This window comes from Sorex araneus, chromosome 7 (genome assembly GCF_027595985.1).
Source record: "Sorex araneus isolate mSorAra2 chromosome 7, mSorAra2.pri, whole genome shotgun sequence".
Lineage (NCBI taxonomy): Eukaryota > Metazoa > Chordata > Mammalia > Eulipotyphla > Soricidae > Sorex > Sorex araneus.
This window is the reverse complement of record NC_073308.1, coordinates 66,601,400-66,627,323: the sequence shown is the minus strand read 5'-3', so window position 1 is coordinate 66,627,323 and position 25,924 is coordinate 66,601,400. Positions and strand designations below refer to the sequence as shown.

Here is a 25,924-nt window from a genome sequence, read left to right as displayed (position 1 = left end):
TGGCCGGCCCCCAGTCTCGCGAGGGTTGGGCGTCGGTGGCGTACGGAGTTGTCCTGGATGCTGGCGAGGGAGCCGCTGCGTCCCGGAGAGCCGAGGGCCGGCCGCGGCGCCCCTTCCCCGCCTCGCTGCCCGCCGCGCTCCCGGCGCCCCTCGAGCCCCCGCCCGCGGACTCGGGCCGCCCGCCCGGACCCGCGCCGCCCCCGCAGGCCCCGCCCCCGCGCGGCGCCGCGCTTCCCGCCGTGAGCTCGGCGCCGCTCGGCCCCGGGAGGCGCTCGGCGGCGAGGGCGGCCGGGCCCGGCTCCGGCGCGGCGCGGACCGAGCCCCCTCCCCCCGCGGCCCCGGCCGCCGCGCGCGCGCCGCGGCCCGAGCAGCATGTCGAGCGCGGTGGAGCCGCCGCCGCCGCCCGCGCCCGCCGAGAGCGCGCCGCCCGGCAGCAACAAAGGCGGCCCCGAGGGCGGCGCGGCCGCGGCGGACCCGGAGCTGGAGGTGAGGCGCGGCGGGGGGCGCGGGGCGCGCGGCCGGGCCGGCGGGCGGGCGGGCGCGGGGGCCGTTTGGAACGCCCGGCCCCGCGAGTCCTGCCAGGCCCTCCGGGGCGCTCTTACGAAACACATGGCCCTGATTACCGGGGCCCGGCCGGCCGCGGGGGGAAAGCGGAACGGGGCGGAGAGGGGCCCGTCCGCCGCCGGGCGCCTCCCGGAGCCCTCGTGCGTGTCGGCAGGGAGGTCTCCCCGCCGGCCCGGGCCTGGGGGCCGGGGAGGGCTGGAGGCAGGTGGTTGCCCTTTAAGAGGGGAGGGGGAGGCATTTGAGAGCGCGCCTCGGGGGTCGCGGCCGCCCCTGCCCGGCTCTCCGGGCCCGCGCGGGCGCTATCTGGGCCCGGCAGAGACAATGGCGAGAGCTGGAGGCCCGAGTGCGCAGTGGGGATAAGCGGGGCGCAGCTGCTCCCGGGAACCGAGCCGCGGCTCCTCCCAGGCGCTGCTCCACCGGGAGGGAAGCTGCAGCTGTCTGGGTCCCCCCCCTTTCCCTGTAGCATTGTTTGGGGGCGGGGTGGGTGCATGCATGCATGCGTGCATGCGTGAATGCATGCATGCACGGGCGAGCGCAGGACCGAGCGGATGAGTCGGCCCCGGCTGGTTGGTTCGGCCCAGCGGATCCTCTCTTGCAGGGTCTGGGTTTTCTCTTGGGAAATGCCCCCCTCCCGCGTGCTCTCCGCTGAACCTGCCCTTTCCTGGACAGGGCTGGCTGGGCCAGGGGGCTGGTGACAGGCCGGCGCGGGTGGAGAGACTGGGGGACCTGCCAGGCGGGTCTCCTGGGTGGGCTCCAGGGCTAGGCAGTGTCTGGGAACAGAGTGATGGTTTGCTCCTTCCAGATTTTATTCTTGGCTTGCGGTCTCTTTGGAGATAATGGCCCGAAAGTCGCTGGGATTTTTTTTTTCCCCCGTGCCCAGCTGCAAGGCGCGGAGAGGTAGCACGGAGGCGCCCCGAACTCGCCTTGGGAACTAGCAGTGCAGTTCTAAGCACCCGGCAAGTAGTTGATTGGAGCTCGGGCCGCGGAGGCTCTGTCTGAGTGGTGGGGGGCGCTAGGAGTTGCTGCCAGTCTTGGAAAGAACGTGTAGTGATGGGCGAGCAGGGCTCAGGAACACGGGGCGGCTGAAGTTTTCTGCGGGTTGCGGTAGGCTGGTCCAGGGTGAGCTGTTGCCCGTGAGGCTTGGGGAGGTTCTTTTGCATTTAAACTTGGATTTAAACTGAGAGCAGTTCCCTCCCCTGGAAGGGGAGAGCTGCTTCCGGCACTGCAGACGGGCCTGTCATTCTCAGGAACAACCCAAGTGGTGCAGAGTAGTGACTCGAGGTCCAAACGAAATGGTTTTCAGTTGCTGTTTGCAAGTTAAAGTGGAGGCGTTAATATTGGTGAGATAACGAGAGCTTTACCAGATGACGAATCTTAGTCTGGTAGTTATCTAAGTAGAATTAGTATTAGAACTGGACCATGACGTGAACTTTTCTCCCATACGTCTTGCCTGGGAATATTCTTCACCAAAAAAAGGTGTCTGGAAGTTTTATTTTTTTAAGGAGTGACTTCATTATTTTTTACTTCTAGGTGTGTGGGGATAGCACTTATTTTTACCAGTTATCAGTCACCTTTTCGATGGCTAGTTTTACTTTATTTTTTACTCTCTACAGTTATATTGTGTTTGGGGAGGAGGGCGGGTGTAGTGGGGGAGTAGTATTTTAAAATAAACCATCAAACTTTCTTTTCTTAACTGAATTCAGAAGTCATTAAAGTTTATCATGAGTTGAAGCTAATGTTTTAAAGTAACTTGAGTTTCTTGTTTGAAAATATAATTTAAAATAAGATTTTGCAAAATCAGAAAATAATGCACTATACGACATTTTTTTTCTCTGACAAAGCTGACCTTCCAGAAATTAAAGCCTTCTATAATCTAACCCCTCAAATACTAATAAAGGAACTATCTTGTTTGTTATATTTTGGGCCTGTCTCCCTTGATCTCCATTTCACTAGGCACTAAGCACACTGTATGCTGGTAACTTAGTTTGCTGGGCATTATTGTGTGTCAGTAGTATATGACTGTTTCTGAGCCCCGTGAAGTACGCTAGATGATTTTGTTTTTACTTATGAAGACACTTGTTTCTACAGGGTTACACATTTCTTAAAGTTTAGCAGTGGAATTAAACTCGAGTTTATTTCATTCAGACGCCTTTTATTCCCACTCCCTGGGTTTTAATCAGTTATCACTGTATTGCTTTCTTTCCTCCTCTCCTCCCTTCTCCCCATCTCGAGCTCCTACCCTTCCCCTGCCCCAGCCCAGGGCTTCTCTGGGCTCAGTACTCGGGTCGCCCTGGTGGTGAGCAAGGATCAAACCTGGGCCTCCTGCGGTCACTCCAGCTGTTTCTCTGGCCCGATTGCTTTATTACATGGACTGCCAAGCATAGATTGTACATTAACGGAAAGTACAATTTTACTAAATGTTCCTGTATTCCACCCCATCACACCTGGAAGTGCTGTGGGGCTGCTGGAGCTCTGTGAAGCGTGTACCGGAGCCCTTTGCTCCGGCTCCCTCCTCCCTGGCTCCTGTGTCTCTAAGGCATGACTGGGGCTTCACAGTACAGCAGCTACTGCTGATTTTTGTTGTTTTGGGGTTACACTTGGTGGTGCTGGCGGCAGTGGGGTGCTGCGGTCCCTTCTAGCTCGGTGGTCCGTGTGCCCTAGGCTCCGTGCTCTGTCCAATCCTGTTCTGGTGCATTTTTAATTCTGGATGAATACATTTTGAAGAATGGCGCATCTGTTATCGAGTTAGGGATCAGATTATCGTTAGAAATCACTTGTTTTATTTGCATGACAAATTTTGGGGAATTTTCCAGAAGGTGAAGTTCATGTATGACTGAAATGCTGCTCTAGGTGTCCTTTGTATGGTAGCCTAGCAGGTACTGTGATCTGGTGATGAAAAGAAAACTTGTCCCCCCATTTTCTGTTTTGACAGGAAAGGAAACCAAAATCGAATATAATTTTGTCCTACCTGCTGTAGACATAATCCTGTGTTAAAGTTTTAAATGAAGTCGGCTTGCCGCTGGTGTTTGGTCTTTGGTTATTTTTGTTGTTGTGCCATGCTGTAGACATCATCCTGTGTGAAAATCCTGGAATTCAGCTTGCAGCTTGTGTTTAGGTTTTTTGGCTTTTTTTCCCCCCCTCACTGGGTAGTACTCAGGCCTTTCTTCTGGCTCTGCTCAGTGATCATGTGGGGTGCTGGGAATTGAGCCCCGGTCTGCCGCATGCAAGGCATGTGCCCTAGAAGACGATCTGTTGCTCCTAGGCATCTTTGGTGTTTGGACATGATAGATCTGAGTTTTGCATCAGGTTAGATAATACCTCTGAGGAGGCTCGGGACAGTGGTATGTTATTTAGAATGTGCTTTGAGGAGAAATCTGCCTAATCGTGGTATATTGATGATTTCTGAAAAGTAATCCCATGATTTCCCCCTCTCTTACTAGGATGCATTTGATGATGCATCTCCCGGAAAACAAAAAGAGATCCAAGAACCTGATCCTACCTATGAAGAAAAAATGGTACGTTCTGTGGATATGAAGAGTCTTTAACTTTTTTAAGTTTATCTGCAGCACTGAGGGTTGTACCCAGGAGCACACAAGGGATATGGTAATGCTGAGCCATCCCGAGCCCTTTGACTTACTGAGTGTGCCAGACCTTGGTGGTTACGTTTTATTTTTATTTTTTTTATTTTTTTTTTGATCACACCCGGCGATGCACAGGGGTTACTCCTGGCTCTGCACTCAGGAATTACCCCTGGCGGTGCTCAGGGGACCATATGGGATGCTGGGAATCGAACCCAGGTCGGCTGCATGCAAGGCAAACGCCCTACCCACTGTGCTATTGCTCCAGCCCCGGTGTTTACGTTTTATAATGGGGCGCAGATGCCCGACTGACCCGGGTTATTATAAAAGGTCATCCTGTAGTACAGAATGTGTAATGTGTGTCATGTTCAATATTTCCAGCGGTCTGTAATCGTAAGGACTGAGCAGCTGCGGCTTCTCATCGATAGCGGCTTGCAACCGCTGGTCCCTGGACCCTTGCTGTTGGGCGGGGGGGGGGGGGGGGTGGAGGGGGGAGGCAGTGAGCTCGGGTCTCTGCCTGGGCTGCTGTTGCCGAGACCCGCTGGCATGTGGAGTGTGCAGCGTGGGGGCGGCTGGGCAGCCTCTGGCGGGCACTGGGTCTTCAGCGTTGATGTTGATGCCCTTCACAGAGACTCTTGGACACCTCTGGTGTTGGCTGGTGCAACTGTCTTTTGCAATTCATTCTACATGTAACCTTAGCCAAAAGCCTGAGAAGTGATTCATTCTAAAACTGACATTTTAAACATTTCTAGGCAGAGATTCTGAGTAACCGGTTTTTCTATTTATAGAGTTCTTCGTGTTCTCTTAGTTTTCTTCTTTGTAATCAAACTACTGCTGTGTCTAAAAGACAGTATCTAAAAGCTTTAGGGTTGTGGAGTTTTTTTTTTGAAGGTTTTCCCGTCATTTTGGTGTGATTGGAAATGGGAACCATCAAAGAAGTAGCTGTTAGGTGTGGAAAGTTGTGTTAAGGATGGCGTCATATTCATGACTATTTCATGAATTTCATTGGTAATTTTTAAAGACTGAGAACTTTTTAAGGTAGGCACAGCTTGGTGGACAGTCGTTGCAGCCCCCTACTGCCCCCTCAGTTCACTTACATCACACAGTGTCTTTCATTTTTTATTTGATTGGCGGGAGGATCGACTCAACGTTGAGTATCATAATTTCCACAGAGCAGGGGTTATTTGTGGGGGCGCAGGGGGGCTCCGTACCCTGTGGTGCTCAGGGCTTACTCCTAACTCTGTGCTCGGGATCATTCCTGGCAGGTTCAGTGGGGACTGTGTACAGTACCAGGGATCATTGGAGCAGCCTCCTTAGGCTGCCTGCAGGGCCTGCCCCCTGACCTGCTGTACTTTGGCTGACCCCGTCCTTACCTGCTGTGCTGGTGGCTGGACCCCACGGATAGCAGTTCTAAGTTTGTCGTTCAGTGAGATTGGCATGTGCATGCGGTCATTTCGCCGCCAGTTCCATGTGTTCTCTTGTCCCTTCGCCTCTGTTCCCTGTGATTGGTCAAAATTCATTTCGGGCTGGAGCCTTAGTACAGTAGGGAGGGCACTTACCTTGCAGTTGGCCACCCTGGCATCCCCTATAGTCCTTTGAGCCCTGTCAGAAGTAAACCCTAGTAAGTGCTGCTGGGTGTGGCCAGGAAGCAGAACAGACAAGCGTCTCCCTTACATACACGTCTTTGCCTCTGGCTGCTCGCGCTTGACCTCGTTCTTGCCGAGCCCATTCTCTCCTTGCGTGTGTCAGTTTTATTGCAGAGTTACCGTGTAGGGGGAGGGCATGTTGAACTAAAGATGTGTTAGTTTAAACACCCAAGAACTGTAGAAATAAGTACCAGGAGGTTGACTCCATGGCTTCGAGGCTGGCCTCACGTTCCGGGGAAAGGTCAACTCAGAGAAGCGATCACCAACTACATTGTAGTTGAAGGCCATGTGGGGGAAGGGAGTTGCGGGCTGAATGAGGACTAGAGACTGAGCACAGCGGCCACTCAACACCTTTATTGCAAACCACAACAGCTAATTAGAGAGAGAAAACAGAAGGGAATGCCTTGCCACAGTGGCAGGGTGGGGTGGGGGGGAGATGGGATTGGGGAGGGTGGGAGGGACACTGGGTTTACGGGTGGTGGAGAATGGGCACTGGTGAAGGGATGGGTTCCCAAACTTTGTATGAGGGAAGTATAAGCACAAAAGTGTATAAATCTGTAACTGTACCCTCACGGTGATTCTCTAATTAAAAAAAAAAAAAAAAAAGATGTGTTAGTTTACTAATAATGGTTTTTATTTTTTTGCAGCAAACTGACCGAGCAAATAGATTTGAATATTTATTAAAGCAGACAGAACTGTTTGCACATTTTATCCAGCCTGCTGCTCAGAAGACTCCAACCTCCCCTTTGAAGATGAAGCCAGGGCGTCCACGGGTCAAAAAGGACGAGAAGCAGAACTTGTTATCAGTGGGCGAGTGCGTGATAGTTTATCCTTCATAATCAAACTTGTTCGCATATTTTGGGTCTCGAAGGCAGGACTCTGGAGTCCCCGGGGCCATGCCTCGTGATTCTGGGTGGACAGTGGGCCAGTGCTAGGGCCTGGCCACACTGATGATTCTTAGGAGACCATGCTCGATGCTGGGGAAAAAGAACATTTATTTTTTGAGGTTTTTTTTTCTGGGGGGGGGTGGGGGTTCCACACCTGGCCGCATTCAGGGCTTACTCTTGGCTTGGCTTTCCGTGATCCATCTCTTGGCAGTCCTTAGAGGCCATATGTGGCACCAGGATCGAGTCCAAATTTATTTTTGACAGTTTTGACTAGAAGCATCAGATTTCTTCATTAAAAATTATTTAATGCTGTTTGTTTAGCACTGGTTGGCAGGATGTAGCCAGTGTAAATGAAGATCTGCATATTCCTTTCTTCATAGTTGGATATATAGTTTATATCATAACTACTTTTTGTTGTGTTATATTTAACATAGTTACATAGTTTAGTTGCAAAAACCATTTGAGGGTGAGTTGATATTAGTTCCAGGGGAAATGTGCTAGTAATCTCACAAACCACATAGTCATGCATAGACTTGTCTGAAGTTTCAGCTGTTGCATGGAATGATACAGTAATTCATGCTGTAGCACTTTACTAATACTGTTACTATATATGTAGTTCTTTTCTTGTAAAATGAAGTGGTAAGTTGCTTACCACTTTTATATGTTCAGAATATGTAAAACAGCAGATCTTACATGTTATTTGCAAGTTATATTTTAGAAATATTGTTGGTTAGAATAAGATGTTTATTTAGAGTAGATTTACTGCAGTCTAGACTCCCTGAAAGTTACATGTAAATCCTTAAAATGAAAAGTGAAATGTGATGAGTAATAAAAATAAAGTGGCAAACTTTAGAATGTTAGACTTTTTCCAGTTTTTGTTTGGTTACTATGAGTGACAGCACGGTTAGTAGTGGTGTTTTAGGCATCAGAATGGAAATTTTTACCACATAGTTTCCTAAACTAGGATTATGAGCTTAGTCTCAAAGGGATCGATTGTCCTACGGGAGCTGGAGAGATAGGACAAGTGGGTCAGGCGTTTTCCTTGCATGGGCCCACCCAGGTTCTATCCTCAGCACCCTGTATGGTCCCCCCGAGCCAGGAGTGATTCACGAGTGCAGAACCAGGAGTAATCTGGCATTGCTGGGTGAGGGCTATGCCCCTCTCCTCCCCCAAAACGGATTATCATATGAAAGCAAATACATACTTATATGGTATTTTACTTACTCTTTATCTCCATTGCTTGTGCCGAAGTGCTATTGTTTTAATACTTATAATGCTACATCAGAGATAGCTTGGCTTTCAGATTAATTTAAATTGTTTCAATCTCGAGGTTATTAATTTTGGCTTTTGAGGGCCAAAACCAGGGGTGCTCAGGACTCACTCCTGGCTCTGTGCCCATAGATCACTCCCTGTGGGGCTTGGAGGGTCTTCTGTGGTGCCGGGGATCAGGACTGCCTTGTACGCTCGCACCTGGGCACTTGAATTCTAAGAACCTGATTCATGCTGCTGAGTTTCTGGAGAAGAGTCTTTGCTTGCCCGTTTCAGTGTCTTCTGTCTATTTTGCAGCCTTCGGTGAAACCTGTAGTTGTACAAAGACGCTTTCCCGGGCCAGGAAGTTAGCTCAGCGGGCTGGAGGATGTGCATGTGGGAGCCCCAGTTGCAGAGTCAGCCCTTGGTGCTACATAGTTGACTGGGCATTTCGGGGTGTGCCCGCAGAACCCAGAACCACACTCAGATTTTTCAGACTTTCCTGGCAGAATCCGTTCTGCGTGTGGAGGTGTGGGGGAAGGAGTGCTGCACTTGCTGGTTCCCGGCTGCTGGGGCTCCAGTCCGGCTTCCTGTGTGCAAAGCCTGCGCTTGCCCATTAACCATCTCCCAGTCCTGGCAGAAGTAAAGTAACTGTCAGATACAAATTGTGAGATTTTTCTGGCTATTTTCCTTGAGATGATCAAAGTCACGCTAGGTTCTGGTTAACCTAAGATGCAACATTATGCAACATTGTTTGTAATACTTCTTCATAGTTGGAAACAAAACCTGTCAGTTTCAACTGTTCCTTTTTCTTTTCTTTTTGGGTCACATGCTCAGGGGTTACTCCTGGCTCTGCACTCAGGAATTACTCTTGGCGGTGCTCGAGGGACCATATGGGATGCTATATGGGAAACAGCCCCTCAACTGTTCTGTTTTTTAAGTTTAATTTAGTTGTGAAAAGATTATTGTGGAGGGGCTGGAGCGATAGCACAGCGGGTAGGGCATTTGCCTTGCACGCGGCTGACCCGGGTTCGATTCCCAGCATCCCATATGGTCCTCTGAGCACCTCCAGGAGTTACTCCTGAGTGCGTGAGCCAGGAGTAACCCCTGTGCATCGCCAGGTGTGACCCAAAAAGCAAAAAGGAGAAAAAAAAGATTATTGTGGAGTCTAGCTTGGCGACTGTTAGGTTAAATAAGCGCCGGTGGCTAAAGCCCAGACTAATCAGTGGTTTTCACCTTAAACCTTAAAGCTACCGACACCGTCGAACAGAGCAGGAGGAGGACGAAGAGCTGCTGACAGAGAGCTCCAAAGCAACCAACGTCTGCACTCGGTTCGAAGATTCCCCGTCATGTATGCCATACATGTTTGATTACTTAGTCTTTGCCCTTTTGAGACATCCTTCTTTGATTTGTATAAGACCAGCATTTCTCTTGGAGGGGAGGGAATCACAGTTGGCGGTGCTCAGGACTTACTCCTGGCTCTGTGCTCAGAGCCCACTCCGAGGTCACTCCTGGTGGAGCTCAGGGGACCCTGTGCCATGTGAGAAATGCTGAGAGACTGGGCCTTGGTTTATTGAGGGGCTGCGGGTGAAAGTCGCATAAACGGGGATCCTACCTGTAGGACGGGGCCTGGCTGGAGACAGGCTTGGAAGGAGGCCTTGGTTGAAACACGCACTGGCACAGACGCTCATCAGCAACGGGAATTCTTCGTCCCCTTTGGGAACTCCAGGGGCCACATTTTTATTAATAGGAATGGCCTTGTGAGCACGGTGCTCCATAATCATTGCTTGATGCCCACTGTGTAAATGGTAAACGGGGGATGATTTTCGCCTTGTCTCAGAAAACTAGTGCTTTTTTGGTGTTACTTTGGGCGACACTCAGCAATGCTCTGGGTTATTCCTGTCTCTACACTCAGGAAATGCGGTGCTCGGGGGGCTGGGGGAGGCGGGACATCCCTCAGGCAGATGCCCTCCCCACTGTACTACCGCTGCCTGCCCAGGAAACTGATGTTACTCAGCACCTGCACTTCTGTTCGTTGAATCGTTTGCCTTGCTTAATTTTAGCGTTTTCCAGAAGAAAACAGTCCAGATTATATTTCACCTAAATGTAAACGAGATTGCTTGGTGGCATTAGAAAAACTTGATTGAAGCCTAGAGTTTTTTCCAAAACCTCTTTCTCTTTACTGTTTTCAGGACCTCTTTCTCTTACCTCATTTGATACTAGTGTGACTGTATTAGTGGCGATCAAAAGAAAAAAAAATGATGCAGGACATACTATTCAGATTTGTTAATTACTGTAACCTTGAAATTTCAACAAACTGAGCTTCAGGCAAGACTTGTCAGCAATATATTTAAAAGTATAGACCTTCAGAAATGTTTGAGAGGGCTATAGGATATCTAGTTATTTAATGAAGCTTGAAGCCACAACTAGATGTATTTATTGCACAAGGACTAAGAAAACTTGGTTAGCTTTTCATCCTTTAGAAGTGATTGGCAGGACATACCCATGTTTCTACAAACTGCAGCAAAATACTGGTTGTGAATTCTGGCTCTGAAATCTGTAGTAAGCCCGAGAGAGAGTTATCTTTCTTTGTAAAAAGTACTCACAGAGTAACTTGGGAAGGGTAAAAGGAAGCTCCTCAATCCCCACTTCCCTTTGCTTAGGAGGAAATCAGAGTCTCCAGAAAAGGTGGCTCATTTCGGACCGGGAAGTACCTGGTTAGATATACTACAGTCCCGTTTGAGGAAGGCGTGGAATGCCCCGCTAGAGCTTTTGGGGGGTGAGACAGAGCTGAGTGAGGATGAGGGCGTGCTGGGTGCGCACCGGGGGGCTCCTCTGTGTCGGCGTTCCCACTCGTAGCTTGGGTGGTGCGTGAGTGAGCGGAGCCCGTGGGTTTCCTGTGGTGGGGGGCAAGAGACTGACCTTCCGACTCCTGCGTGACCGGGTGGCAGGGTCTGGCTGATGGTATTTCTTGTCTTTAAAGTGTGTGTTTCTTCTTGTGTTTAGATGTAAAGTGGGGCAAATTGAGAGATTACCAGGTCCGAGGACTGAACTGGCTCATTTCTTTGTATGAGAACGGCATCAATGGCATCCTTGCAGATGAAATGGTACGTTGTTTGTAGGTTTTTAGAAGGCCTTTTTTTTTTTCCTTAAGAGTGCAAAATATATCATTTAATTTGTACAAGTTTAGGCAACATAACAGTTTCTGTTGATCACAATTTCGAAGTGTTTGCAAATGAGTCATCTGTCAGACTGGCACGAGCAGCTCTGCGATCTTGAGCTGGCTTCAGTTTTGCAGTGTTATTATCTAAGAAGTGTTGTAAACTTAAAAATATAGCACATTTTGAGAAGCGTGCTTTTGATTGTTGATTTCTGTGGTTAACAATGATTTGGCCTGATCTCCCCGCTTCTCTGGAGCACAAGTTGGGGGTCATTGTTTGTCTTCAGATATTCTAGGTTTAATTTGAATCGTTTTCTCTCAGTTTGGAATGTCTCCTTGTAGTTATCGTGCTTGGAAGGTCTGGAATCAGAACATGCAGGTTGCGTTGCGAGGGTGCTGGGGGGTTGGGGTGCTCCCGCTCACACAGGGGCGCACTCGGGGCTGCTAATGATGGTGCTCTGAAGACTGGGGTGATGCAGAACAGGGCCGGCACATGCAACATGCAACATTCCTTTTGATGTTTTTGTATCTGTTGGGGATATAAGTAAGTCTGCCATTGTTACTACTTTGTGATTTCTCTGAAAACTTGCAGGGCCTGGGAAAGACTCTCCAAACAATCTCTCTCCTTGGGTACATGAAACACTATAGAAACATTCCCGGGCCTCACATGGTCTTGGTTCCCAAGTCCACCTTACACAACTGGATGAGTGAGTTCAAGAGATGGGTGCCCACTCTGAGATCGGTCTGCTTGATCGGCGATAAGGAGCAGCGGGTAAGTTCCCTGTACTCCACTTCCGTTTGTTCTACCTAAAGATGTCCGTAGACTGTGGGAGCTGGACGCCTTGAAGAGAAGGGATAAGAGAGGAAGGGGAGCTTGTGGATTTGTAATATCGCGGTGGTTTAGAATCATAAAGGAGGTGATCGTTTCATAGCTTGCTTTTTCCAGCTCTGGGGTCTGGTCGTAAAAATCAGAGTGTGTCCTCATCCTGGAGTTGTTTTCTCGTTCCGAGTTTGGAGTGGGTCTGGGATATAGCCCAGAGGTGGAGCGTTTGCCCTGCATGCGTGAGACCCTGTCACTGCAAGGAAAAATATACAGGTTTCGAGTGTGTGAGGTGGGGGCTTTGGGGAGGCAGATTGGGAGACTGATGGATGTTGTGGTAGGAGGGCGCAGGTTTCTAAAGATGGACTTGAGTCAGAGGAATTTCGGGAGTGTGTGGGAGTTATTGGAATAAAATGTCGATCAACTGACATCCTTTATGAGGGAAAAAATAATGATACTAAGATACAAAATAGATGAGAAAAATTGATGCCATCTTGAAATATTACACATTGTGTTGTTTTTCCTCATTTGGCTGATGATTCTGGGTGATCTTCATAGAAAGTTTGGGTGTTTTTACTTGCCTTTTATATTTTGGGTGTATAAGGTTTTAGTTTCCTTATCTAAAATGAGAAGAATAATAGCACTCACTGTCTTCCTACATCTATATACATGGAGAAGAAAGAAAAAAAGTTTTATTGTGGAACTATCCTTCATGTTTTTATCTTTGTATTAGTAACTGCTCTCCATAACCCTGTCTCTTAAGAATGTTAGGACCTAGTGGAAATGAAGAAATCGACATTTAAGAGTTAAGATTTGCTGAATTTTGTATGTAATTTTTTTCTAAATGATTCTGATACTTCACCTATCAATGAAGTGAATTACTTTAGTGGTAGGAAAGCTGGTTCTAGATATGTGCATAATATAGCGATTTCTAATCTCATTTTCTCATATGTCTATAAATTAATGTATAGTTGATTACTATGTGATATCTTTTTTTCTACTGTCTTACAGGCAGCTTTTGTCAGAGATGTTTTATTACCAGGAGAATGGGATGTGTGTGTGACGTCATATGAAATGCTTATTAAAGAGAAGTCTGTGTTCAAAAAATTTAATTGGAGGTACTTGGTTATAGATGAAGCTCACAGGATCAAAAATGAAAAATCTAAGGTAATGTGATGCTTGGCTGTGAACACCACCGTGCCTTTATTTAGGATTTGATGCCTTTGCAGAATACACTAATGATAAGTTTGTTCTTTCAGTTGTCAGAAATAGTGAGGGAATTCAAGACTACAAACCGATTGTTACTAACTGGAACTCCTCTACAGAACAACTTGCATGAGCTCTGGTCCCTTCTTAATTTTTTGTTGCCAGATGTCTTTAATTCAGCTGATGTAAGTATTTCCAGTTGAATTCTGGTTGGACCAGAAGTAACTTTTTGTTAAACAACGTAACTGTTAGTAATAAAAATAATGCAGTAATGTAATAGTAGATCACTGTACTAATTACAAAAAATGTACATGATATGATCGTTTTTCATCCTTTTATCGTATTAGCCCGGTGTGACCTATGAAGTGTGTCCTGAGAAATGACTTTTGTACCTCTACTTCAGAATTAGAATTCTTCAGTTTCTGGATTATCATAGATTTGTATTTTGTAGTTGTGGTCGCTTTTGCTGGACTGCTTTTGTTTCTGAGTGCTGTGCAGGATTTTTGTGGGGTTGTGTCCTTCATTCTGCCTGTTTCACCCCAGAGATGGCTCTCCCCTGCCTGGCTGATGCTACAGCAGGTAGTATGGCATTGGCCTAGCACCAGGCCGAAATCACATACGGTCTCCCGAGCACTGAGCCAGGAGTAAGTGCTGGGCTCTGCTGGATGTGGCCCCAGACAGAGACAGCCTCTCCTGAGGACGGCCTTGAGTTGGTTTCTCTGCTTGGGGAGGGGCGTGGGCGACTTCCCCGGCGGCTCTCAGGCTGCCGTGGCTGCAGAGGGTGCCTGGCCCTGTGGTCCTGAGGGCGACCAGGCCACGCCCGTGGGGCTTGGGGGCCTCTGGGGCTGCAGCCATCCTTGCTGGGGGCGGGGCGTGTAGTGCTGGGAATCAGAGGGGGGGAGGGGAGGGGTGGGAGCAGCGAGCACCAAGCAGGTGCCTTCATTGTTCTGCAGTGCGGGAGTCACACCCAGGGCCTGGCAAGGGACAGGCTCTGGGCCCACCCCCAGGCCTGGTTGCTCTCTCTGCGCCTCATTCTCGTTGGTCCTCCAGCTGATAACAGGCCGCAGATCTCTGACTCTGGTTTACTCGCAGTGGCTAAATTTCTGAGTTAGTAACTTCCAGTGTGTCCCGCCAGCGACTCGGAGTGTTGTCCTGCGGGTGCCCTGAGCCTGCCTGGGCTGGCAGCAGCCGCTCCTCTGCCGGGCCCGTCTGTTTCTCGCCCTCGCGGGCGTGGCAGGAATGTGTGTCTGAGCAACTGGGATATACCTGGGGTCACTACGGTTGTGCAAATAAAAAAGTTCTGAGATAGGCTGGTTTTAAAGGATCAGCTTACAGGAAAATGTCTTTCCTTTTTCAAAAGACAGTTACAGAACGCTGATTTAGTTCTGCTTTTTTTTAAATTTCACTTTTTGTTTGAAAAAAACTTAGTTAAGAATTGTAGGAATATACTTTCACATATTAACAACAATGGTAGTAAGAGCAAGTATCCAACAGTAACCCCTGAGACGTGGGGATGGAGCTTGCCTTTGTTCAGCTCCTCTCCTCGGGTGCTCTGAGATGCAGGGGAGACGACTCACTGAGTTGGGTCAGACTGACTGCTGGCACCTTTGTGCCTGAGTAATCCAGTGCTCTTAGAGGGTAAACTAAGGTGATTAGAATTTCTCAATGTTTATGAAATGGAAGAAGAGGGTTTTTTTTTTTTCTTCTTTTTGGGTCACACCTGGCGATGCACAGGGCTCACTCCTGGCTCTGCACTCAGGAATTAACTCCTGGCAGTGCTCAGGGGACCATATGGGATGCTGGGAATTGAACCCGGGTCTGCCATGTGCAAGGCAAACGCCCTACCCGCTGTGCTCCAGCCCCAAAAAGGGTGTTTTTAAGACTTAAGTTTCTAAATATTTCTGTAATGTTTACTGTCCACCTATTTGCACCCTGAAGCATCGTCTTTATAATTTTGAGAAAAATCCTTAGAAAGTACAGTGATTCTCAAACTGCTTGTTATCAAATTAATTGCTGACAGTGTAATTATGGAAAAGGGGGGTTTGAACAAAATGATTTTTTTTTTTGTGATTTGTTCATACTAAAATGAAACAAACTAAAAAATTTTGTTACACTTGACTTAATAGGGATTTTGATAATAGGTTGTATCTGATCTTAACATGTTATTTTGTTTGTGACTCTAGGACTTTGATTCCTGGTTTGATACAAATAATTGCCTTGGGGATCAAAAGCTGGTTGAGAGACTTCATATGGTGAGTATTGGGGTAGAGTTAAAAGCGTATTTGTAATGGGAAGGTGAGAGAGATTTAAATTATCGGATTATTTTTCTCGAAAAAGCATAGGGGGGTTAAAAACTACGATGTTTGATTGGGGCCCGAGCACTCGTACAGCGAGCCATTAGGATGTCTGCTTGCAGCCTACCCTTGTTTGATACCTGGCACCCCATATGGTCCCCAGAGCCCGCCAGGAGTCAGGCCTGAGCACCGCCAGGTGTGGCCCCAGAACAAAGGAAGGTTTAAACAAAAAACTTTTTTTTTAAAAGGCATTTTGAAATTTATAAACATAAACTCTATCTTATAGAACATGAATTATGTCTCCAAAAGTGTTGAAAGAAACCAAATTTTAATAGTACATACTGAATGATTCCATATATGTAAAGTTAAAAATAGCATGTCAAAAGGAACAGACAAAACCATTGTTTACTCTTGGGGAGGAAGTAATAGTGGGTTTTTTTTTTTTTGGAAGTAATAGTTTTTATTTATTTTGGTTTTGGGGCTACACCTACCTTTGGTCAGGCTGATTCTGGGCTCTGCACTCAGGGATCAGGAAACCATCTGGGTTGCCAGCAATCAAACCCAGGCCAGTTACGTGCAGCGCAGATGCCCAGAAGCATTGCTCCAGCCCAGCAGTGATCCAGTAGTCTTTGTGCCTGAAAGGGTACAAGGATTTCTGGGGTATTGGTTTATCTCTGGCTCCATGGGTGTGTCTGCTGTGTTAGAATGTATTGTGTGGTGGGTCTGGGGTGTAGCTCGGGGTACGGTGGGCACTTTGCCACGTGAGGCCCTGCGTCCGATTCCTTCAGTACACACAGAAATTGCCAACTGTATAGTCATGACTTGTGCATTACAGCGGGGTCTACTTTTGACGAGAAGAGGTGTCAGATTCATCCGGGCATTTCTTGAGTAGTGTTAGACAATCTTCCTGGAAGTAACAGGTTTCAAACCTGCAATTTTATGCCAAAAAGTTAAAGCTTGCTGTTAGCTTTTTCGTATTTTATGAGGTGACAGGCCAAATACGCGTTTCGTATAATGAGGTCAGGAATCTTCTGTTACTACGCTCAGGAACTCTGACTAACAATAAGCACTATATTCGGGGAAAGTTTCAAAGAAAGGTCCCTGGCACTGTAGCAGATCCACTACTTTTTTTATTTTTTTAAAAAATTTTATTGAATTACTGTGAGATAGTTACAGACTTTCATGTTTGGGTTACAATCTCACAATGATCAAACACCCATCCCTCCACCAGTGCATATTCCCCACCAACAATATCCCAGGTATACCCCCCTTCCCCCCCCCCCGCCTCTAAGGCAGACAATATTCCCCATACTCTCTCTCTACTTTTGGGCATTATGGCTTACAACACAGACACTGAGAGGTCATCAAGTTTGGTCCATTGTCTACTTTCGGCATGCAGCAGATCCACTACTGAGTATCCGGTAGTCCTGGTGTCCTGGTGTCCTGAGAACCAGACTTCATTGCACACCAGGTCACCTCCTTTTCGTTTTGCTCTTTGAAAGGTTTTGCGTCCATTCCTCCTCCGTCGAATCAAGGCTGATGTGGAGAAGAGTCTGCCTCCCAAGAAGGAGGTGAAGATCTACGTGGGCCTCAGTAAGATGCAGAGGGAATGGTACGTGTGCGGAAATGTCTGTCTGTCTTTCTTTTGGGTTTTTGTAACTTGTGTCTCTAACCAAATTCCACTCTGTCCGCGCGGGTTTCTGGTCACTGAGCACAGGACTTGCTCATAACAGATTTGATTCGAAGTCTTGAAATTGTTTGGTAACCCAGCCAGGATAACGGAATCCAGACTTTAAGCCTGGGGTCTAAACATAGGGCTCTGTCCAAGCCCTCTCCTGAGGAGATGTTTCTCTGATGGGTTGGGCTGAGGGTGGGTTGAATCCAGGTGTCCTCTTGGGGCATTCTGAGGTCTCATTGGCCAGCTGGGCTAGAAGGTCCGTGCTGGGCCTGGGGCACGGCGAAGCCCTGAGCCCTGGTCAACTGCGCTGTTCATAGTAAATACGGGCCAGGCATTAGTGCTAGTCTGTCCCGAACCTGGCGGGTCCTAGAGTCAGGAGAGATCTTCATTTTCTATTCTGAGTCAATATTTTACTTTACAGGGGAGGGATAAAATTTTGATTTGTGAAATTATGGTGATTATACATGGTAGATAATTGTCAGCACCTGAGTAGGGCAAACTGAAGATGAAAATCTTTTAAAGGTTTGTTTCCGGTTTCAGTAGGCTTGTTTCTGTGCTTTGCTTTTCATTGGGCCGAGCTCCGCTGTGCTGCAGGACCGTTCCTGACTGCTGGGGGCAGGCACCCTCGGGCAGCGGTGTGGGGTGGCTGTGGAAAGGCAGTGCCTTGCCCAGCAGGGTCAGTGCTGGCCTTCCACGTGGTAACAGTGTTTTGTAGATCAGAAGCTTGACATGAATTAGTAAAGAGACTTTAGGAAAAAACTTAGTATAGAAATAGTGTTTGAAGGAGGGAAATGGTCATCTTGTTCTATTCTTTTTGGGCCAGATCCCAGTGCATCCAGTGCTGTACTTAGTCCTGATAAGTCTGTGTCAGAGGTCGGGAAGCAGGGGCTGTGCTCTGGGATATAGCCGCTGTGAAGGAACACAGACACTCTTAGTTGTACTGACGAACTTGAGATCTGTTTGGGCTTGTGATGTAAAACTCTGCCTGCATCTCAGCCGACCCGGGTTCAAATCCCAGCATCCCATATGGTCCCCTGTGCATCGCCAGGTGTGACCCAAAAACAAAACAAACAAACAAAAAAACTCTGCCTGCATAATATTTCGTGTCCTACAGTTGGCTTGGGAAGCATACACTGCTAGTGCGTTTTAAGTTCTTTTGTTTTGAGGGTCCAGGTGTCATGTCTAATTCAAGGCCTTTTACCACCCGCCCTAAGCCTGATCGTTGCTTGCTAATCTCCTCCCTCTCTTACGTGCATTTCAGTCTTAACAGATTTCGTTTTATTCTCTTCATCATGCTTTGTGTTACCTCGATTTTTCCCCCTTAGATCTTAGTATCCTTAACCACAGGCGTCCTGCCTACAGTGGAAAGGGACACCCTCCTTTGGGGAAGGCTGCTGATTCAAGTTTTATTTTAGAACCTTATGTGTTCAGGTTTCGCTTATTTACGTTAAAATGTAGCATCTTGCTTTGTTTTAATTGATCCCAATGAGACAAATTTATACTCTCTGGGCCTGGAAATCTGGGGCCTACGTGTGGCCATTTGAACGCGGGTGGGGCTAAGGCCGAAAAGCACGAGCGCAGAGAGCAGTCCCGCCTGGCGAGCCCCGCATACACAGGGCGGGGATGGGGACAGAGGTCTGTCCAGTCCCCTCAGCCGCGTCCTCCTCCGTAGGTACACGCGGATACTGATGAAGGATATAGATATACTGAACTCCGCAGGGAAGATGGACAAGATGAGGCTGCTCAACATCCTCATGCAGCTGCGCAAGTGCTGTAACCATCCGTACCTCTTCGATGGCGCCGAGCCGGGGCCGCCGTACACGACGGACATGCACCTGGTCACCAACAGCGGCAAGATGGTGGTGTTGGACAAGCTGCTCCCGAAGCTGAAAGAGCAAGGTACCTGCTCCCGCCGCCACCTGACCCGTGTCGGGCCCGGGGGCAGCTGCGCTGGCTCAGCGACACGCTGCCTTGACGTCACTCTCCAGTTTGAGTCGTGGGTCGCTGAGCATCAGTGGGTCAGGCAGCTGCACCCCCGCGCCGCCCGGGTCGGGGAGACACGTTCGTGCAGCCGGCTTTCCCCGCCTCCACTTTGGGTGCTGTCCGTGGCATTGCGTTTCAGTTACTCCAGTATCTCATGTAGGGTGAAAACCGTTTCGTTGGAGACAGGCTGATGTTTCATAGGCAGGTGTGTCTGTGGTGTATTCAGGGTACATTCAGGGTACATTCATGAAGAGCGAGTTTACCAGGGAGACGTATCAGCGATGGCAGATTTACTGCAGAACTTTGATCCACTCTCAGCCTGCTGCCCTACTTAGTTTGAAACAGACCCCGGGCACAGGGTTATTCTGTAACTTGTGTGAAGACCTCCAGTGTCTCTGTCTGCGTAGTCTGAGAACGGGCGTCTTCATACCAGTAGGTGAATCTCCTTTCGGGGTCACCGGAGACATTGTAAGTTATCAGTGAACTGATCCACACACCGCCCCATCACCCCTTTTATTACCTTCGCATAGAAATCTGGTTTCTAAGATGCTCTCCCCGGCAGTTTAATAATCAAGGGAATCGAGTAGCCACGGAGACACGGCAAGAAGTTGGCAGGAGTGCTCGGGTATCAGGAAGCTTTTACTCAGCGTGGAGGGAAAGTGGTCTCGGCTGACCAGACACATCTGAGGGGCAGCGGGGTGCTAGCAGACCAGTCACAGCTCCCAGGACACAATGATCTTAGCACCATTTTTCAGCATCGCCCTTGGTTTTCATGCTTGCCGGAGGGCATTGTACAGCGAGTTGGAGCAGGGAGGTCCTGGCTGTCGGGATGGGGTGTGGTGCACACGTTGGGGCGGCGGGCGAGCAGGGGGCCGAGAGGGCGTGTGCTGCTGCTCAGAGGACCTGGGGTGGGGGTGCTGGAGAGAGGCGGGCGCTCGCGCTTCACAGAACGTTCTGAGTCGTGACGGGCCATTATTTAACTTTTAAGTACAGCTAATCACTTTTTCCCTTTTTCTTTTTTTGTAATCAGCTCAGCCATTTGAAATTCCGTGATAATCGGTTCATTTTTGTTGTGGCCAGACTTACGTTATAAAATTGACTTTTGCCGCTTCTCATGGTTGTTCGCCAACAGGCTCCCGAGTGCTGATCTTCAGTCAGATGACACGGGTGTTGGACATCCTGGAGGACTACTGCATGTGGAGGAATTACGAGTACTGCAGGTTGGACGGGCAGACCCCGCACGACGAGCGGCAGGTGCGTCAGAGCACGGCGGGGAGGTGCGGGCGGCAGACAGGATGGCGTCCTGACGGCCGTTTCCCTTTCCTCCAGGACTCGATCAACGCCTACAACGAGCCGAACAGCTCCAAGTTTGTTTTCATGCTGAGCACGCGTGCCGGCGGTCTCGGCATCAACCTGGCTACTGCAGACGTGGTCATCCTGTACGATTCGGACTGGAATCCCCAAGTTGACCTCCAGGCGATGGTAAGCGGGAGCAGTATCTCCTGTCCCCATCGAGGTCTGAGCTAGGGCGGGCGAGAAGCAAGCCAGAGTGTCACCCCGGCCCGTGGAGTTCCCTTGTTGCTGACTGCGTGGCTGCAGGTGGTCTCCAGCCCACCTGGTGTCTGTGTGGTCATCGTGGGGCCGCTGACCGCAGAAGGGCAGAGAGTGCCGAGCCGGGGGCAGCCCAGGGGACTTCTGCAGGCGGACCTGGAAGGGCCTCCTCTCCTGCTGCCCAGGGACACTGCGTGTGACGGCTGCAGGGCTCTGGAGAGTGTCCTCGTGCTGCCCAGGGGCACTGTGGGCGAGAGGACTGCGGGGCTCTCAGAGTAGGTCAGCAGCTGTGCACACGCCTGTGAACTGCCCACCTGCTGGCCACTGTCGATACTTAGGACGGTGGTACCTTGGCCATATCGGGAAGCTCTCCCGTTTAAAAATACGTATATGATCTGTAGATTAGTAGAACACTTGTCGTTTTGGGACCGTACCTGCAGACCCGCTGGTGCTCGGGGCTCACTCCTGCCGGGTGCACAGGGGACCAGTCCAGGCCTGCAGCATGCAAGGCAAGCGCCCACCCACTGTCTCCAGCCCCCGAATTTACAAAGACTTCTCTAAGTTGATTTGGCTAATAACTTGATTGACTGTGAACATAAACCGAATGAACCCTGCTGTTCGTCACTTACATGGGAATATTAAAAATAGGGATGTTTGTAGGAATGCGCTGTGTGAATTAATAGACGTTGAAACAAAGCGGAATTTAGAATAACTGCTTTTATATAGTTATTAAGTAATTTTAAAAGCCAGGATATTTGTATCATTTGCAGCGTTTACTCATGCTACTTCTTCCCTAATAACAGTGAATATTTAAAGTTTGGTTTAGTTAGGTTAAGAAACCTTTTGAATTAAAATCTCAGAAAAAATTATGAAAAACCATGAAAACTTTTACCTGGGCCTAGACAGTTCAACAGACTGAATCCCTGCTTTGCATGTGGGACTCTGGGTTTGTGCCCAGCGTCACTTGGTCCCCATACTTTGCTCGCCATGGCCCAAGATCAAAAAAAGGAAAGTCTGCCCACACCCCCCCCCAACTAAAGTACTTGAAGAATTTGTGTAATACTGTTTGAGGAGATTTTTTTCCTGTTATAATCTAGTGAGATCTGTTCATTTGCCACAGATTCAGCAGCTCTGGGGTATATGTCCCATGCCTCCTGAAATACTGTCCTCTGGTCGGTTACTTACTAAACTGAGACTGGGCCTCCCTGTGGTGGACCCGGCTTCGATCCCTGGCACCCCTTGTGGTCCCTGGAGCCTCGCTACAAAACCAGTTCCAGCCGAGGTGCTTGGAGAGCTGAAGGCTTAGTGCAGTTCCCGTAGCGTGTTCACTGTCTTAAGCTGTCCCCGCTGGCTTCTCAGCGCGCGCACTCAGCTACCGTTGATGTGGCCGCTGAGTACTCAAAGGAAAGTTGTCCTTCCCTAGGACCGGGCGCACAGGATCGGGCAGACCAAGACCGTGCGAGTGTTCCGCTTCATCACCGACAACACCGTAGAGGAGAGGATCGTGGAGCGCGCCGAGATGAAGCTCCGGCTGGATTCCATAGTCATCCAGCAGGGTGAGTCCCAGGCCGCCGTGCTCAGCCCGCAGCTTGGAGGGGGCTCCTGTCGGGCGGCTGTTGAGTGAAGCCGGCAGCCAACAGCGCGCGCTGGTTTCCAGAGAGAAGCTTTAGATTCGCTAAGGGGACGGTCTGTGAAGATGATGACATGTCATTTGATTGTTGCTAACTAGTGACTGGCTGTGTGAGCCAGTTTCTGCATCAGTTCAGTGAGGAGACTGACTGGCCATGTAAAGGTGGGGGGGTGAGCAGGGCAGTAACATGTATATGTAGTGCCCGGCGTTTGACGCAGAGAGCTCAGGGGGTTTTACTTTGGTGTGAAGAGAAATTCAGGTACTCAAGTCCCGTTAGCCTTTTAAGGGAGGCATTTTTGTTCTCTTGATCCCTCTGTTGGTGATGGGTGGGGCGTGCAAAAATGGAAGAAAACCTAGCTTGACTCATTTTGGCCTCTTCTCGGTTTGCGTTATGAGTAGGTAAGTTTTATGAGAGGTATAATGTTGCAGTGTTGACTTTCTGTATATGGACGTGTCTTGGTTTTTGAGCAGCAGCTTGAGATTTCCGTGTAAGGTGACTCTTCTTTGGGGGTTTCCTGTGGTGCCACCTGTCGTGTTCGAGTTACATGTCTGGATCCCTGAAGACAGCGTTTGCTTATTAGTACTTGTGTTTGCAGTGCTAGTTTACTGTTGAGTGCGTCCTTACCGTTGAGTGCTGATAACGTGCGTGTGCTTTAATGATCTCCCTGGATCTCCCTCCGAGGGCTAAGGTTGGCAGCACAGGTAGAGGCAGGTCACTTGCTCACGTTTCTACGGCTTGAAAGTACTTGGACCCGGGGGGTCATGACCAGAGTGAAGTCTTGCATTGTGTTCTCAGGGGCATCCGGACAGTTTCTGCCAAATGTTGAGGTTTCTTCTGGATGATATGCTGTATAGTTTAATTTCTTTCCCCTACTATTCATCCATAATTTGGAAAATTGCCCACTGCTTTGTGGTTCTTCTCAGTTATTTTCATAGACAAAACGGGTTTTCCTTCTAAGTTTTCTTTTGTTGTTTGTGTTTGAGACACACCCTGTGGCTCTCGGGGCTTGCCCCTGGCCTGCGCTCGGGAGTCCCACCTGGCAGGGCGAGGCAGGACCCTCCCCGCCATAGTCTCTCCAGCCCCCTCTTGAGAGCTTTGGGGATGATGTGCTTCCCAGTAACGTTAGTGCTCACCCCTCCCTGCCCTCCTCTCGCCCCCTCCTAGTACTGGTTTTGTTTTCAGATCCCAAGGGTTTGTTCTCATTGGCCATTAGTTGTCCCCTTTCCTTGCTTATTTATGTTCTACCTGTGAATGAGACCAACCGGCATTTGTCCACATCCCTGACTTTTTTTATTAACACAAAACCCTGTAGTTCCATCCAAATTGAAACACCCTTTTGGGTTCTGGGCCACATGTGATTGGTCACTGGCTTATGCCCGATGCAGAGAGGCGCTTTACCCACTGTACTGTTATTGTTCCAGCCCGAAACACTTAAGGATTAAAAAATACTCATTTAGAAAGTTGCTAAATCACGTTCTGCATGGTATTTTTTGTTGGGGTTCAGCCTGCATTTGGGACTGATGGCACTGGCCAAATCCCTGCCAGTTAAAAGTCTTCCTTTTCTTTGGGGAGCTGTGGTGCTTGTCGGTGCTGCTGGGGTCACCAGGAGGCTAGACGCTCAGTGGTGCCAGGGAGGCCACGGGCCCGAATGTGCCCGGCAGCCCTTGGAGCTGGGCTCCACGCCGGCCTCTCCCCCACCCTTGCCTTGGTGAATTTCTTTTGTCTGTGATAAAGGTGAACACGTTGAAGAGTTTCAGTTCTTAGAGCAGCTTTTTAGAATTGATATTTTATTCTTATCTAATAAGTTTGGCAGCTTGCCATCTTTAGAACTCTGGAGAGTAGGGAAGCTCATTTGGGAGTATATTCTTAGCACATCTTTTTGCTTACCAGAGGCTTCTTATTATGTGCGCATCTGCTCATACCTTAGAAAATAGTGTTAATAATTCTCAGCACCAAATTAACAGAATTAACCTCACTTAAGAATATATCTTAATAGAGATAGTACCTAATGGACTTTATTATTCAGGGTATTAGCTTTGAAATTTTTGCCTTAAATTTTTGTGTAAAAGTTAAAATAATTGGATATTTAAAAATGATTCATTTTTGAGGCAAAATGAGGCATGGCACTTCATCTGACACTTAAAATCCAGTTTTCCAGCAAAGAATATTGATCTGATTTATGTTACACAACACAATTTATTTTTTTTTTTAGGGAGACTTGTGGATCAGAATCTGAACAAAATCGGAAAAGATGAGATGCTTCAAATGATTAGACATGGGGCAACACATGTGTTTGCTTCAAAGGAAAGTGAGATTACTGATGAAGATATTGATGGTATTTTGGAAAGAGGTGCAAAGAAGGTAAGGTGTAAATTAGCACTGTAGCACTGTTGTCCCATTGTTCATAGATTTGCTTGAGCGGGCACCAGTAACGTCTCATTGTGAGACTTGTTGTTACTATTTTTGGCATATTGAATACACCACAGGTAGCTTGCCAGGCTCTGCCATGTGGGCGGGATACTCTCGGTAGCTTGCCGGGCTCTCTCGGAGAATTTGAACCTGGGTCGGCTGTGTGCAAGGCAAACATCTTACCCACTATTATTACTCCAGCCCGATAAATTAATATGATAAAATTTTTTAAATGTTCAGCCAGAATGAAGTATTTGTTGAGCTTTATGAGATACAGATAACTTACTCCCTTATGAAAAGCCTTTATGGACTATAATATTGATGGTAGTTTTTCTGGTTTTAAAATTTTCACTTTTGAAATAAGGCATCTCTTTGGTTCCTCAGACAGCAGAGATGAATGAGAAGCTCTCCAAGATGGGTGAAAGCTCGCTGAGAAACTTCACCATGGATACGGAGTCCAGTGTTTATAACTTTGAAGGTGAAGATTACAGAGAAAAACAAAAGGTAATTTGCAAGATGTTCTGGTTACGTGGAGCCTTTAGGTGCTTTATAAACTTGTCTTAAAAGTCATTCCTACTAAGGCCTTATAAACTTGTCTAAAACAGTCATTTCTGCTTACTTCTAAATTGTTGGTGTTTTGTGTTACACGTGATGCCAAGTTTCCGGCAGGCTGAAATGTTTTGAAAGTTCCTACAGTGAAGCTTGCTGTCTATCCTAACAGCCAACTGCATCGTGTGATGTGAGCATGTCCACATTGGGGTACTTGAGACTAACGTTAATGGCAGAAGTAATTGTCACACTCCTTTGTTAAGATCTGACGGCAGAGTTACCTGATTGTAACTGAAGGGGGGGAAGAGTCGTCATTTTCGTCCTTCTCTGAATTGCTGCATTCGTCCGTGGTTCTTCCCACGGCACCCTGGGCGTGGTTATTCGGCTCCAGAAGCCAGAGCCTGCGCCGAGCCAGGGGTGTCTCCCTGCGGGGCCGCTCTTGGCCCGGGCGTCGAGGACGTGCTGAATTCCCCCACTTGCTGGCACCGGGTGGCTTCGTCCATGCAGCTGTCAGAGATCAGGGCGGCTGATCTGAGTTCTGTGTTGCAGATCGCATTCACAGAGTGGATCGAACCGCCTAAACGAGAGAGGAAAGCCAATTACGCTGTGGACGCGTATTTCCGGGAAGCCCTCCGAGTCAGCGAGCCCAAAGCGCCCAAGGTAGGAAGGAGGGAGACACCAGGAAGGGGTTTCTGCGGCATTTTGAATGAAATGAGGGAT

General features: G+C 48.6%; 1 protein-coding gene across 2 annotated transcripts in view; it reads left to right on the top strand.

Moving 5' to 3' along the window:
* Positions 1–338: 338 nt before the first annotated feature.
* The window catches only part of SMARCA5 (SWI/SNF related, matrix associated, actin dependent regulator of chromatin, subfamily a, member 5), a 32,192-nt gene continuing 6,606 nt past the window's right edge, over positions 339–25,924 (top strand). Inside the window, exons 1-17 of one of the 2 annotated variants that reach the window (XM_055144703.1) lie at positions 339–486; positions 4,005–4,079; positions 6,436–6,602; positions 9,174–9,274; positions 10,930–11,030; positions 11,676–11,855; positions 12,915–13,070; positions 13,163–13,294; positions 15,293–15,361; positions 16,906–17,015; positions 18,754–18,980; positions 20,197–20,318; positions 20,394–20,546; positions 22,039–22,171; positions 24,459–24,607; positions 25,040–25,159; positions 25,754–25,864. In XM_055144703.1, coding sequence (XP_055000678.1) covers positions 373–486; positions 4,005–4,079; positions 6,436–6,602; positions 9,174–9,274; positions 10,930–11,030; positions 11,676–11,855; positions 12,915–13,070; positions 13,163–13,294; positions 15,293–15,361; positions 16,906–17,015; positions 18,754–18,980; positions 20,197–20,318; positions 20,394–20,546; positions 22,039–22,171; positions 24,459–24,607; positions 25,040–25,159; positions 25,754–25,864 — 2,220 coding nt within the window. In that variant the 5' untranslated portion in view covers positions 339–372. Of the gene's footprint in view, positions 487–4,004; positions 4,080–6,435; positions 6,603–9,173; positions 9,275–10,929; positions 11,031–11,675; positions 11,856–12,914; positions 13,071–13,162; positions 13,295–15,292; positions 15,362–16,905; positions 17,016–18,753; positions 18,981–20,196; positions 20,547–22,038; positions 22,172–24,458; positions 24,608–25,039; positions 25,160–25,753; positions 25,865–25,924 lie in introns of both variants that reach the window. The other variant, XM_055144702.1, reaches the window with a different exon arrangement.